Source organism: Onychostoma macrolepis, chromosome 14 (assembly GCF_012432095.1).
Source record: "Onychostoma macrolepis isolate SWU-2019 chromosome 14, ASM1243209v1, whole genome shotgun sequence".
Taxonomy (NCBI): domain Eukaryota; kingdom Metazoa; phylum Chordata; class Actinopteri; order Cypriniformes; family Cyprinidae; genus Onychostoma; species Onychostoma macrolepis.
The window spans coordinates 22,090,059-22,102,889 of NC_081168.1; the positions used below are offsets into that span (position 1 = coordinate 22,090,059).

The following is a 12,831-nucleotide window of genomic DNA, read 5'->3' on the forward strand; positions in this document are numbered from 1 at the left end:
CAGTCAGCTTGACTGACGAACGAACAACAAAAGATATGGTAAGTGTTTTCCTTCCTTTTATATCTACATACATAGTGATATTCCAAAGAACAATATACTTTAAGCTTTCATCAAAATATGCCCACTTCCTTTTTCCCGCTGACATCTCCAGGCCAGATAAATAACAGCCACTTTTCACAATTCAGTAAATTCCCAAAAGGATCAAATCAAGTCCTGCCCTACATTTTTTGTCTAGCTGAATATCCTGTTTCACTCGGAAATGTGTCATAACAGAGGTAAGTCTTCAAATCTACTGTAAGACTTCGGAGTGCTCAACAAAGCTTTTTACAAGTCATTTGTGCCATTGAAGTTTAAAAATGCAGTCCTGATTGAATGAGAATGGCCATAATTGTAATCAGTATGAACATACAGTTGAAAATTTTAACTTGCATGAAAGGTTCAGACTGAGAAAGAAAGCTGGGCAGTCTCTTTGCATTTAGGGCAGTCTCTTTGGTCTCTTTACAGGAATGAATTTGAAGAATAACAACAACGACAGAGTAATCATGACATCTCAGACAATTGACTCATATACTCTAGGGGAAAGGCCATAAACAGTCATTTTTGTCAGACAAATAAGCAATACATTTTGCATTAACCTCTAGACTGTATATTTCATTATCAAAATTAAAGGCCGCAGGCAGATATGAGCAAAAAAGGCATAATAACAAATTAAAATGGGCAGAACATTGTGATTTCTGGTCCTGGTCATTTGAATAATAGATAACAGAAAATAGGCTGAGAACAAGGCAACAAGTAAATTGCATTACACATCGCTCACCTCCATTAGCTAAATTAAACCATTTCTAAAGATCTGCCATAAAAGAATGGAAAAGTCAACAGTGCAACCAATTTCAGAACTTTCACTGACCTTCAACAACATTTCCAGTGGATGTAACCTAAATTTAGATGTACTTTCTACCATTTTTCCTTATGCTTTACGTCACCCCTATGAAAATTTGATCAAAATATATCTTTAAAGGATTCATTCAAAAGGCACTTTTCACAGTTGGAGGCTTCTTACACCTCAGAAACACAATAACGGTATTCGGTTTCCCATCATGCAGTTGTTATTCTGCACGACTGCCATTTTCAAAGGGGCATCATTTGCCTTCTAGGCTATTAATACATATTCAGATCTCTTTTAGTTCTATTAATGATGAGCAAATTCTCATGGGGAAATTGGGAAGTATATGCACTCTAAATGTGAACTGTTAGATCTCAATAGCATATCAAACTTGAGAAGGGTGACATTGTGAAGAAAAGCACAACATAAATAAGATGCAAAAAGATTTGCTTAAAATATTTACAACCTCTCCTGCAAAATGCAACAGTTGCCATTAGATAAAGGCCATCATGCATGAAGCAGATTTCAATGAATTACCTGAGTGCCACCGTTCATTCTTATCTGATCGGTCACATTCAAGTTTGCTAGTTAAAAGAAACTGTTGACTCAAAAATGAAAATTTGCTGAAAAGGTACTCACCCTCAGGCCATTCAGTTTTTTTAACTGTTAATTGGAACAGATTTAGAGAAATGTAGCATTACATCACTTGCTCACTAATGGATCCTCTACAGTGAATGGGTGCCGTCAGAATGAGAGTCTAAATAGCTGATAAAAATATCACAATAATCCACATGACTCCAGTCAATCAGTTAATGTCCACGTGGGTGGATTTTGATGTGAGAGGACAACAGGAGATACACTTTTTCACTGGAGGAAGTGTTATTATGGATTATGGACTCATATTTTGACTAAATGCTTTAAGGTTAAAATACCTTAATAATGGATTTGTTTCTTACAAACATGCAGCTTTTGGCTTCACAAGATGTTAATTGATAGACTGGAGTGGTGTGGATTACTTTTTTTCAGATGTTTGGACTCTCATTCTGACGGCACCCATTCACTGTAGAGGATCCGTCAGTGAGCAAGTGATATGCTAAATTTCTCCAAATCTGTTCTGATGAACAAACAAGCTCATCTACAAGATGGATGGCCTGAGGGTGAGTACATTCTCAGCAAATTTTCTATTTTGGGTGAACTATTCCTTTAATATATATCCCCTGCTGGCAGAAATGGTAACTACAAAATTAAGCATCTTTCTAACAAAACAACTCCAGCAACTGACAAGCTGGATATGCTGAGAGAGAAGCATTGCTGTTTGTGCGTTTCAGCTAAACATTCAGGGGCATGTTCTCCTATTACTCTGGAACAACACGATGCAGAAACATTAATAATGTCCTACAGTCACAACAGTGCTAAGCAGAAAATTTCTTTCTGAATGGTAACGCCTGTCATTTTAATGTCGCCAACAGCAATGGCTTTTTGTCTGACATTTCAGGGAAGAGGAAAACAAATCACAAGGCTGAGGATAAGATGTCTCATTTTAGTCCTTTCATAAAAATACACACGCACTGTACACATATTGCACACCATCACTCACTACAAGCTTCAAACAGGCTAAAGTGGTTTCAGTGTTAAAGAAAATCATCTAAAACACATTTTGATAAACGCAGATAATGTCCACAGGATAGGGTAGGGTCTAAAAGTGTGATATCAAGTTAAAAATCGAATATTTCAAAACTGGAAAACTTCTGACTTTTCGAATTAAAGTAAACTCTATTGCAAATTCTATTGTTACGTAACTACTTTTTAAAAGTTTGGGGTCAGTATGATTGTTTTAGAAAGATTAATTTATGAAAGATTTCAAATAAATGCTGATCTTTCATAAAAATATGAAGCAGCACAACAGTTTTGATAATAATAAGAAATGTTTCTTGAGCAGCAAATCAGCATATTAGAATGATTTCTGAAGGATCATGTGACACTTTAGTAATGATGCTGAAAATTCATCTTTGCATCACAGGATTAAATGACATTTGAAAATATATTCAAATAGAAAAGAGTTATTTTAAATTGTAAATATTATTTATATACAATTAAAGAGTATTTGCCCATATCCTACAAATCCCAAAATGCTTTTTGGACCATCTCAAATCATTCTGGAGAACGTGATCAACATGCTTTCAGAGCTGCTGTCATTAAAGCAAACAACATTATGAAAATAGCAGCACTTTCACTCACGGTCTCAGACTTTTAGACCCCACTCTACATCCAGCTCCAGTAACGTCTCAGACAAAAGCTTGTCTCTTTAATCGGAAAAAACCTCATCAGAGGTTTTGGTGTTGTGCCAAAGAATATAATATCCACTCAGAATAATTACCAGACTCAGGCATAATCTCCACGTGTTTGTAATGCATATAATACCTCAGAGGAAAAGCGCAGCTCTTTGAAAATGTCCCAGTGGCATTCAGTGAAATCTATTCAGATAGACTCAAAGAGATCTTTCTAAAACGCTAAACTGAAATGTATGAATGTGTTTGTTACATTAAACAACCTGCTTTGCTTTGTACACCAGATCAAACTTGACAAACCAAGCAAATCTGCATTTCAAAGACTGGGTTGTTACATATCTAATTACACGCAGGTAGAAAAAGGGTCAAGGAACCATGGCAACACCTGCTGCAGGCAGACATGCTGTCACCTCCTGAGAAGCACTGCATGCACAAATGCATTAGTTAACCTGAACTCAACAGCAACATCAGGAGAGAGTAAATACACCTTTTATTCAGAATCTAAACATAAGCAATATGAGGGAAAACAAGAGAGCCACATCGAGAAAATACATGTGCATCCCTAGTCAAAAAATACGGTGTACAGGATTCCCAATGAAACTTCAAATTCTAGTGTTGATCCTAAAGAACAAATCCTACAGGAATTCTTAGAGTGCTATTTGGAATTTCATAGGTTTCTTGCTACTGGACAATGATAGGTGTTAGGTACTTTTTTGCTGGTCCTGATGGACATTTTTTTGTTGGACTATAACATACATTTTGTACAAATGGACTAGAGTTGATCTGGTCACGATGGTCAAAAAACAAATGAAACTCTTATTTCACTCTGTTTACTTCAATGGCTTGAAGTGTTGGTGGTAACCTCCAATGAATACACTAGACTAGAGGATAACCATACAACTGACATGCTGTGCATAAACTGCTGAAAAGAGAAGAACTGCATGTTCCCCTGTTATTCTGGAACAACATGATGCAGAAACATAAATAACATCCCACAGTCACAACAGTGCTAAACAGAAATGTTCTGTCCGATGGGTAACGCCTGTCATTTTAACGTGGCCAGCAGCAGTGGCTTTTTGTCTGAAACATCAGGGATGAAGGCTGAATATAAGACGTCTCACTGCAGGCCCTTCAGAATACTTTTGATGTCCTACAGGGACAATTTAGTTGATTAGTTCTAAATCATCACACACCTTAACAAGGAGTCAGAAAACAAATGTTCTTTCAGTTTACCTTTTATCAAAGGCTCTTTTTGTCCTGAACTTCTTTTTGTTTTGCCTCCTGTTGAAATCCCTTAAAACACATCCTTTATGGTTGGGTGCTTGTCAATTATATGGAAAAAATCTCTATGAATCCTGTACACAAGCCTTTAGGATTTTGACTAGGGATTATTTTGGAATACAATCAATCAATCAATCAATCAATCAGGAAGGTAAAAAAGAAAAGAAAAAGGTTTCATTTATACTTCCAGTACGTTTACCTTCTCATTAGTTCTTTTCACCCAATTGGTAACTTCTTTTTGTTTTGTGCCCTGCTGGAGTACTGTAAGAAAATCAGGATCCTTTAGATTCCAAAAATTCCAATGGGAATCCTGTACACAAACCTTTGGGATTTAGACAAGGGATGAACTGAGAATACAATCGATCAGTCAAAAACTAATTTTTCATGTATATTTAATCCTTTCAGTACGTTTACCTTCTCATGGGTTCGTTTTGTAGTTTATGAACAACTGTAGGGTTTGTTCAGAGCGCTGGCTGTAACCTCCACTGAATTAAAAAGTACATTAGGCAACAGCTGGTCACCGTAATATAGAAATAATCGTGTCGATTCCAAGTTCAGCGTGCCGAATGCGTGATTGTCACTGCAAAACTGCAACTCGGTTCCTCTTCTTTGCTATTTGCTGCTCGATTCTCCAGGGAATATGTCCTCGTAGGCAGGTGGCAACTCGTTGTGAAGCGGGTAAGAAAACGGGTACGTGTGATTAAGCTCCGGATTGGCGGGCGAATAGCCCGGCAGCTCCATGGATGGGTGGCCCCGGCTGTGCACCTCCCCGTCAGCATTGTTTAACGCGTGAAACACCGCCAAGTTGATGTAGGACACCGGCTGGAACTCCGTGACCGCGAAGTCGCGCTCCTCGTTGAGCACGATCCGCGCGCTCCGCCTCTGCGCCCGGCGTCTCCGGTGAAACTGCGCCGCTTGGTAACGCTTGATGATCACCAGGTTCATCAGCCCCAGGAGGCACTCCAGAGTGTTAAGGATAGTGGAGACCACCAGACCCCGCTGGTACACCTTGAGCCGGTCGCACGCCGGGTTTACATCCACAGAGTCCTGGCAATAGTGCGCGTACTTCCTCTCTACTAGGGACACCGTGTCGCCATCCACCACCGCGCCGGAGAACGCCGTCAGGACCCCCAAAAGAAACACTAAGATCCCAAAGAGGAAGAAATTCGCACACCTGGGATTGCCTCGGCAAAAGACCAGCGCCACCCCCATCAGGACCTGCCCGAGAGTCACCAGGATGCCCGAATAAAACGCGCCGGCCGCGGTGGCCAGGTGGAAGTGCGCTCGCACCCTGGAGCCCAACGCGATGCATTTGAATCCCACGACCACGGCGCTCAGGGCGCACACGAAGAGCAGACTGCTGGAGACGATGGTGCACAGTCCTTTGCCACTCAGCTTCATTATAATCCTCCTCTGCCTCCTTCATCCTCCTTTGTCCTCCTCGTCAGCTCCTCTGGAAGCGCTGTCAGTTGGTGACATGACTTGCCGGTGGTTGCGCTTCGGTTCTAGGATCTCCGACTCGCTCTTATTAATTATGGATAGGCTCCTTCTGCGGAAACGGCCCCCTAAATCCAACCCAGAGGTTGCGGTCACCTTCATGACCCTGTCGCTCCATCCATCCAGTCCCCTAAGGCGATGATGCGCATCCCTCTCGTTTGATGCTGGAGAGGGAAGTGTACTCCCTCTCTCTCCGTGCGTTCATGCAGCACTGAGACCGAACTTGGGCTGGAGGCTGGAGATCAGGGGAAAGCGAACCGACCCCCTACTGGTCTCACTTGCCAACTACTGAATGTGTCATAGAGGCTCTCGGAGTGTTCTTCGTGATGTCACGCTTTTAAACGATCCTCTCGGTTTAAATATAACAAGGATAACAGCATGAAATCAGGCGCTACAGAAAAGTATATTCATGACTGGAGCTCTATATACAGCGGGGTCCAAAACTCTGAGACATCACTTTTTTTTTTTTTTTTCTATTTCAGTATCCATTTAAGTTTAAATGTATATACCTTAGTGCGATGCAAGTCGCTTTAGATAAATGTAAAAGTAAATCTAAAATTTAAAACGTAAATCTAAAAGTTGTGACAAAACGAAGCATCATTCTCATATCAGGCTGGATATTATATATCCTGTTTCTCAGCGTCAGTAAAGTTTCTTGCTACCCTTTGCCTGCCAACTGTGTTGTCTGAAAAACAAGCAAACCTGGCACAAAAAGTTAGTATATATAAATTCCTAAAAGCATGTTTTATTTATTTATTTATTTTATCAACATTTGCCTCAAAAAGATAGAAAGACCTCAAATAAAAACATTTTCAGATTTTTGGACCATGCTGTAGATGTTAATGCACAAACCAACATCACAATTTTAAAATGTGTATGAATATTTAAGGACAAGTTTATGTCTCTAGTTCACTAGAAACTGCAGTGTGACAGGTGAAATTTTACGATGGAATTAGTAGGCTACACTAAATAATGTAAGCTCATTAGAGCTGCATGCACAAATATGATAAAATAATCAGAAAAATGCTATAGTTGAAACAGTTTGAGAAGTTAAGCACATCACACTGCAGTACATGTCAAATTGCTTAAATTACGTCAACCGCCCATTTGGGTACTTCATATTATTTAAAAATGGTTTTAAGTCAGTTATTTCTATCTTCTGCTGTAGTGTGTCAGTAGGAAATATCAGTTTACATTTCATTGTAATAATCCAGTGAGATTTTTGTCTGACAACAGTCAGCAGAAGCTAATTGATAAAGAAAATCTATTTATGGCATTATTTTTGACAGCATCCTTATTTTACAACATTTTTTATATGTGCCTAAAACGTTTAACAGTATGAGCTTTGCAGGTAGGTTTCTTGAAGCATCTTGGAGACGTTGCCACAGTTCTTCTGGATTTAGTCTGTCTCAGTTTGTTCTGTTTCTTCATATCATTCCAGACAGACTGAATGATGATCAGATCTCTGTGTGGAGCACCGGCTGTTGTCAGACTCCTTGGGCAAACAAAAATCTCAGTGGATTATTACAATTAATGGCAAAATCAATCTTTGGAAATGTAAATTGATATTTCCTACTGACACACTACAGCAAAAAGATAGAAATAATTGACTTAAAACCATTTTAAGCTGGTGAAAATACTAGTGTTGTAATAATTTTGGCCACCACTGTATATGTATTAGTAATCCACACTTTGCATTCCATTTCAACGAAACTAATTCACATGCAATGAGACCCAGACCCCTGCAGACAGTCTAAAGTGTTTTCAAGTGGTTCAACTACATCTGTAATGCACCTGTTTGCCAAACGGGAGAAAAAAAGTCACAAAGGCTGTATTTTTTCAGAGCAGGACCTTTTCGAATGGTTGGGTGGATCTTCAGTGAGTCTCTGCGTCACCTCTAAAAAAGTGTCTGATGTGCAGATGATTCATCTTTTACGGGCTCTTTAGAGCAGACGTGTCCCGCATGCGCAACCAAACGCATCCTATTTTTGGGAGCGCCTAGTGTGTCGCAGCAAGTGATGCTGAAAGGTGTTTGATGGCAGCGGATTTTCATCTGCACACACCCCAGAGACGGAGGCACAGACGGAAAATTGACTCTTTGTCTCACAAATGAGCATGTTGCACCAAATCCACATGAACACATTCTGCTCTGCTGGCTGCTGAAGTCATGTTATGCTTTTATATCATATGGAGCAGACAAACTACTATCAGCCAATGTTTTGTCTCCTCAAAGCCAAGAATCAGTGCTTTCCAAATAAAAAAGAACACGTACAGTACAGGAACGTTTGGATTTTACAGATAATTGGTTTGTGCAAGTTGTTAAAATTGTAAAACTGCCACTGGTAAAAGACTGCAGTCAACCAGAAAAAACAATGCTGTAGCAAAAGCTAGTTATTCTTAGTCACAGAAATTCTTCTGAATACGTATTAAAGAGTAATAGTCTGAGATAAAAGTTCATAAGGAGTGACGTGAAGTCAAGAAGTGAAATTAGAACTGGCAATTTCAGGACTGGCTGATTCCCTCAAGCCCCCTGCAGAGAGAAGGGCTGTTTCTCAACTCCCTGGAGAAACCAGTTTATCACGCCAATACATACACATTAAAACAGCGCAAATTATCCCCAAAAGCTCCAATCTGAACCATAGAATCTAACAATTATCTCCGTAATGCTGGTAATCACTGCAATTAAATGCTGTTCTGGGTGAGAGGCGGTCTCGCTTGCGTCTCGTGTCTGCACCTCATGCCGAGACAAAACACGACATTCAAGACTACGAAGCATCGTGAAAATGCTCCCGGTGCAATTCCCTAGACACTGCATGTTGATGCTTTTTAAGCTAAAAAAACATCGCTCTTATAGCAGCTGCTTTGGAAACAGACTTTGGATATTTTTGTATGTTTCTTACACTTTACTACTGTAGAATGATGTATTTCTGAGTAGAGCAGAATATCCACTAGGAATTGACTGGATTGTGCAAAGTTGCTGTTCCAGACCAGAATAAAGCCAGATTGAATGTGAATTTGCGGTATGTTATTGAAATTGCATTAGCAGTTTTTGGTTATATTTTAGAAAGGCTTTCAGATGTTTTTCAAAATATCTTCTTTTGTGTTCCACTGAAGAACAGAAGTCATACAGGTTTGGAACAACATGAAGGGGAATGAACGATGACAGAATTTTCATTTTTGGGTGAATGAAAATGGAAAATGTACCTACCCTCATGCCATCGAAGATGTAGACGAGTTTATTTCTTCATGGGAACAGATTTGGAGAAATTTTGCATTACATCACTTGCTCACCTCCTCTGCAGTGAATGGGTGCCGTCAGAATGAGAGTCCAAACAGCTGACCAGAATAAGTGAAATGCTGCATGTTTTTATGAAGCAAATCCATAAAGGCATTTTAATTTCAAACCATCACTTCTTGTCATAATCCATAATAATGCTTCGTAAAGTGAAAAAGTCCATCCCCTGTTGTCCTCTCACATCAAAATTCACCAACATACATGTTCAGCACTGTTTTGGGCTGTTTTCTCTTGTAAACGGTGCTTGATCTGTGTATATTTCTTTCCTGATTTAGACAAGACACTTTTCCACTGGAGAAAGCAATATTATGGATAGAGGATTTTAGCCAGAAGCAATGTAGCTAAAACATCTTATTGATGATTAAAAATTATTATTTTTTCAAACATGCAGCATTTCATTTTACAAGATGTTAATTGAACTCGAGTCGTGTGGATTATTGTGATGCTTTTATCAGCTGTTTTGAGTCTCATTTTGGCGGCACCCATTCACTGCAGAGGATCTATTCATGAGCAGGTCCAAATCCGTTCTGATGAGGAAATGAACTCTTGCATGGCCTGAAAGTGAGAATATTTTCAGAACATTTTTGTATTTGGGTGCTATTTCTTTAACAAATTGATAAATAATAACCAATAGCCTATATGGCCTAAGTGATATCAGCCGAAGTGCTTTCAGAGACTTTCAGAAAGATTACAAATACAAACTTCATGTTGACTTATAGGCTTTTGCACATGGACATTGAGATGCTGGACATAAGTCACCCTTAACTGAACCTATCCTGGGTCGCTTCTGTACCACCAACATCCCATCTGAGTAAAGCTTCAAGGGGCTTAAAGTTAAGAACAAGGTTGTGTATAGAGTACTCTTCAAGGTTTTGGACATGTTGTCAGCAATATCAAAAAATATCTTTCTGCTTCTTAGCAGTAAGCAAGTCTTGGCTTCGACAGGAGTTTATTTTTCCACCTTTGTCTGCCAACTGGTCAAAAAAAAAAAGTAAACCTGCCTAATACAGGTAGTTTCAGAATTTCTAACTTGTTTTCATATTAAAAATCAACTCTTGAAGACTGTCAGCCTGACAAATACAACCCAAGGCCAAACAAATCAGCAAAAGACATTTAAATGTGATACATCTTCAAATCTTCAAAAGAAGCCAAGAACCAAGTTGCTATATTATTTGACAACCACAAACAGCTAATGAACTATTTCACTTGGCAGAAAAACTGGTAATTCGGATTATTAATAATAATAAATGTACCTATTAATTCTCAAATCAGTGCTTACAGGACTAAATAGAAACATTACCACATTATTTACTCACCTCATTTAGTTCCAAATGCAATTACAATGAAACGGGCTACAACAAAACATATGGGCTATTTTTATCTGAATATTGCTTATGTCTTCTTTAAGCTGAAACACTTCAGTCCTCATTTATTATAATTGCATGGGAAAGACTGAGCAGAACAATTCTGCGTAAAGTGTATACTTCTCCTCTGTCAAGTGCAGATCTCGGCGTTGTCTGTTCTCCGGCGCAGACGCTCATTGGCACATGGCAGCAATGGCAGATCTAAGAAATCCCAGGAGAAACAAACAGGAAGCCGGAGACACACAAGTGCCAAATAACTTAACAACAACGGCGCTTTCGCTATTCAAAATCAGGATGAGTAGCACGCACTTATCTGGAACAGGACACAAACTGGAAGCATGCCTTAAAAGCAGAATTAAATGAGAAAGACTTCAGTGTCTGGTGGCAAGAACACAACAGATGTTTTAGACATTTTTAGGGTATGAAATGCAGTGCAGAAATATAAAATATAACAAATTCAAGTTGATAGGTGGGTGCAGTTTGCTAAAACAAAACTCTGCCGTAATGCTAAAGTATTGTCAGGATACTGCAACACTGTAAATAATGATCAGTTGTAAAGAAAGATTATTGGAGTATGTTTTACAAGAAAATACTATTTCAGGCTTTCTACTTGAAAATTTTAGTTAATTCAGTGTTCAATGTTTTTATAATTATTTGTGAAGTTTACTAGCAATCGTGAAAATTGTTCTGAGGTTAATCCTACACCAAATATTTTTTTCAATGTATGTGACAGCTAAAATGTTTAGAGTGGTTTTTACATTACATTTAATGATTTAGCAGACAATTTAATCCAAAGTAACTTTCAAATGAGGATCGATTTATCACAAAAGAACCAAAATACTCAGTCTTTAAAACAAAAGTTTCACTGCAATTGTAGTCTTATAAAGAGGCTAAACCTAGAAGAACCTAAAATGTAATATCAATAACATTTTAATGTCCAAACACATAAAACCAACTCTATACAATATCCAAAGTACTGCAACTGCAACTTTTTAGCATGTTGGTATGCAATTGCTAGGGTGTTTTGATTGGTTTCTAGATGCAAGTCACTTTTCTGATCATATAGTAAAATAACAAAAACTTAATTTTAGGAATCATTTATATCTGGAGCACAAAATTACATGCCAACGTTTAATTTTGGGGTAAGGACTGCAAAGGGAAAGCGGAACATTTCTGAAAACTCCTGAACTCCTGTTTCCATTCATGGAAAGTTTCCAAAATTTCTTTGGAAATGTTCCACCTTTTTGAAACCCTAGTCAGGGGCTTGTTCAAATCACTTACCCAAAGCAATAATAATAGTTTTGCTTGACTTAGCAAGCACTACTAATTAAAGACCTAAACTTGTTTCCCTCGTTTTTCAACATGTCTCATCTCAAGTAATGATGTGCAGTTTATCTTTGTTATTAACAAATTCACTCTTTCAATAGCAGCAGCAACTACTCCTTCCTTCCACGACACACACTCATTGGATTTGACAGCGCCAAGTCAACCAGAAGGTCAAGCCACAATGAAAGCAGAATGTATTTTATATTGATTAACTGCTTGGACTAATTATATTACAGCGACATGTGACAGAGCTCACACAGGAGGAAGAGAAGAGACAACTTGACTTCCATATTAAACATGAATCGGAGATATTATATTCTGAATGCAAGGCTACAGCTCTCCTCCAGTCTACTATAGCAGCACCAAACAGAAATACAGAAATAATGACTGTTTTGAAACACTCAGACAAACAGGAACCAGACAAATCCTCCCACCAAAAAAAATCACGCCATTGTTTGAGTCAATATTGCCATGTCAGGCCACTCATACTAAGAGATTTCAACTCCATTTGATGCAACTAGTGGAACAGATGTTTTAGTGAAGTTTTTGGTGTAAATACAAAAATGTAAATGTGTAACAAGAATGTGCATGGTGTAAATACTTCTCAGTAAGATCTAGAATTTTATAGGACACAAATGTAAAGTGTGGAGGAAAAAAGCAAAAAGGAACTCGACACCAGTCTTCAAAATTTAAGTTTCTATAGCCTATAGGGCAAAATGTTTGTATAGTCTGGTGTCATAAGAAGAGACTGTTTAAAGTAACTTACATTCGAAAATCATCATGGACTAGTGCATTAAAAAAAAAAATAGTGATCTGAAGAAAATGTAACATGAAGAACTTTTTGATGTCCAAAAACATTGAACAAACCCAAAAACCCTATATACACACAAAATGGTG

At 38.4% G+C, this 12,831-nt stretch overlaps 1 protein-coding gene across 1 annotated transcript; it reads right to left on the minus strand.

Annotated features, from left to right (window-relative positions):
• Nucleotides 1-3,688: 3,688 nt before the first annotated feature.
• Nucleotides 3,689-6,201, minus strand: LOC131553622 (transmembrane protein 271-like). The gene has a single exon (XM_058798412.1). It carries the CDS (start codon nt 5,851-5,853, stop codon nt 5,065-5,067), a length of 789 nt encoding a protein of 262 aa, XP_058654395.1. The 5' UTR covers nt 5,854-6,201; the 3' UTR covers nt 3,689-5,064.
• Between the last annotated feature and the right edge of the window lie 6,630 nt (nt 6,202-12,831).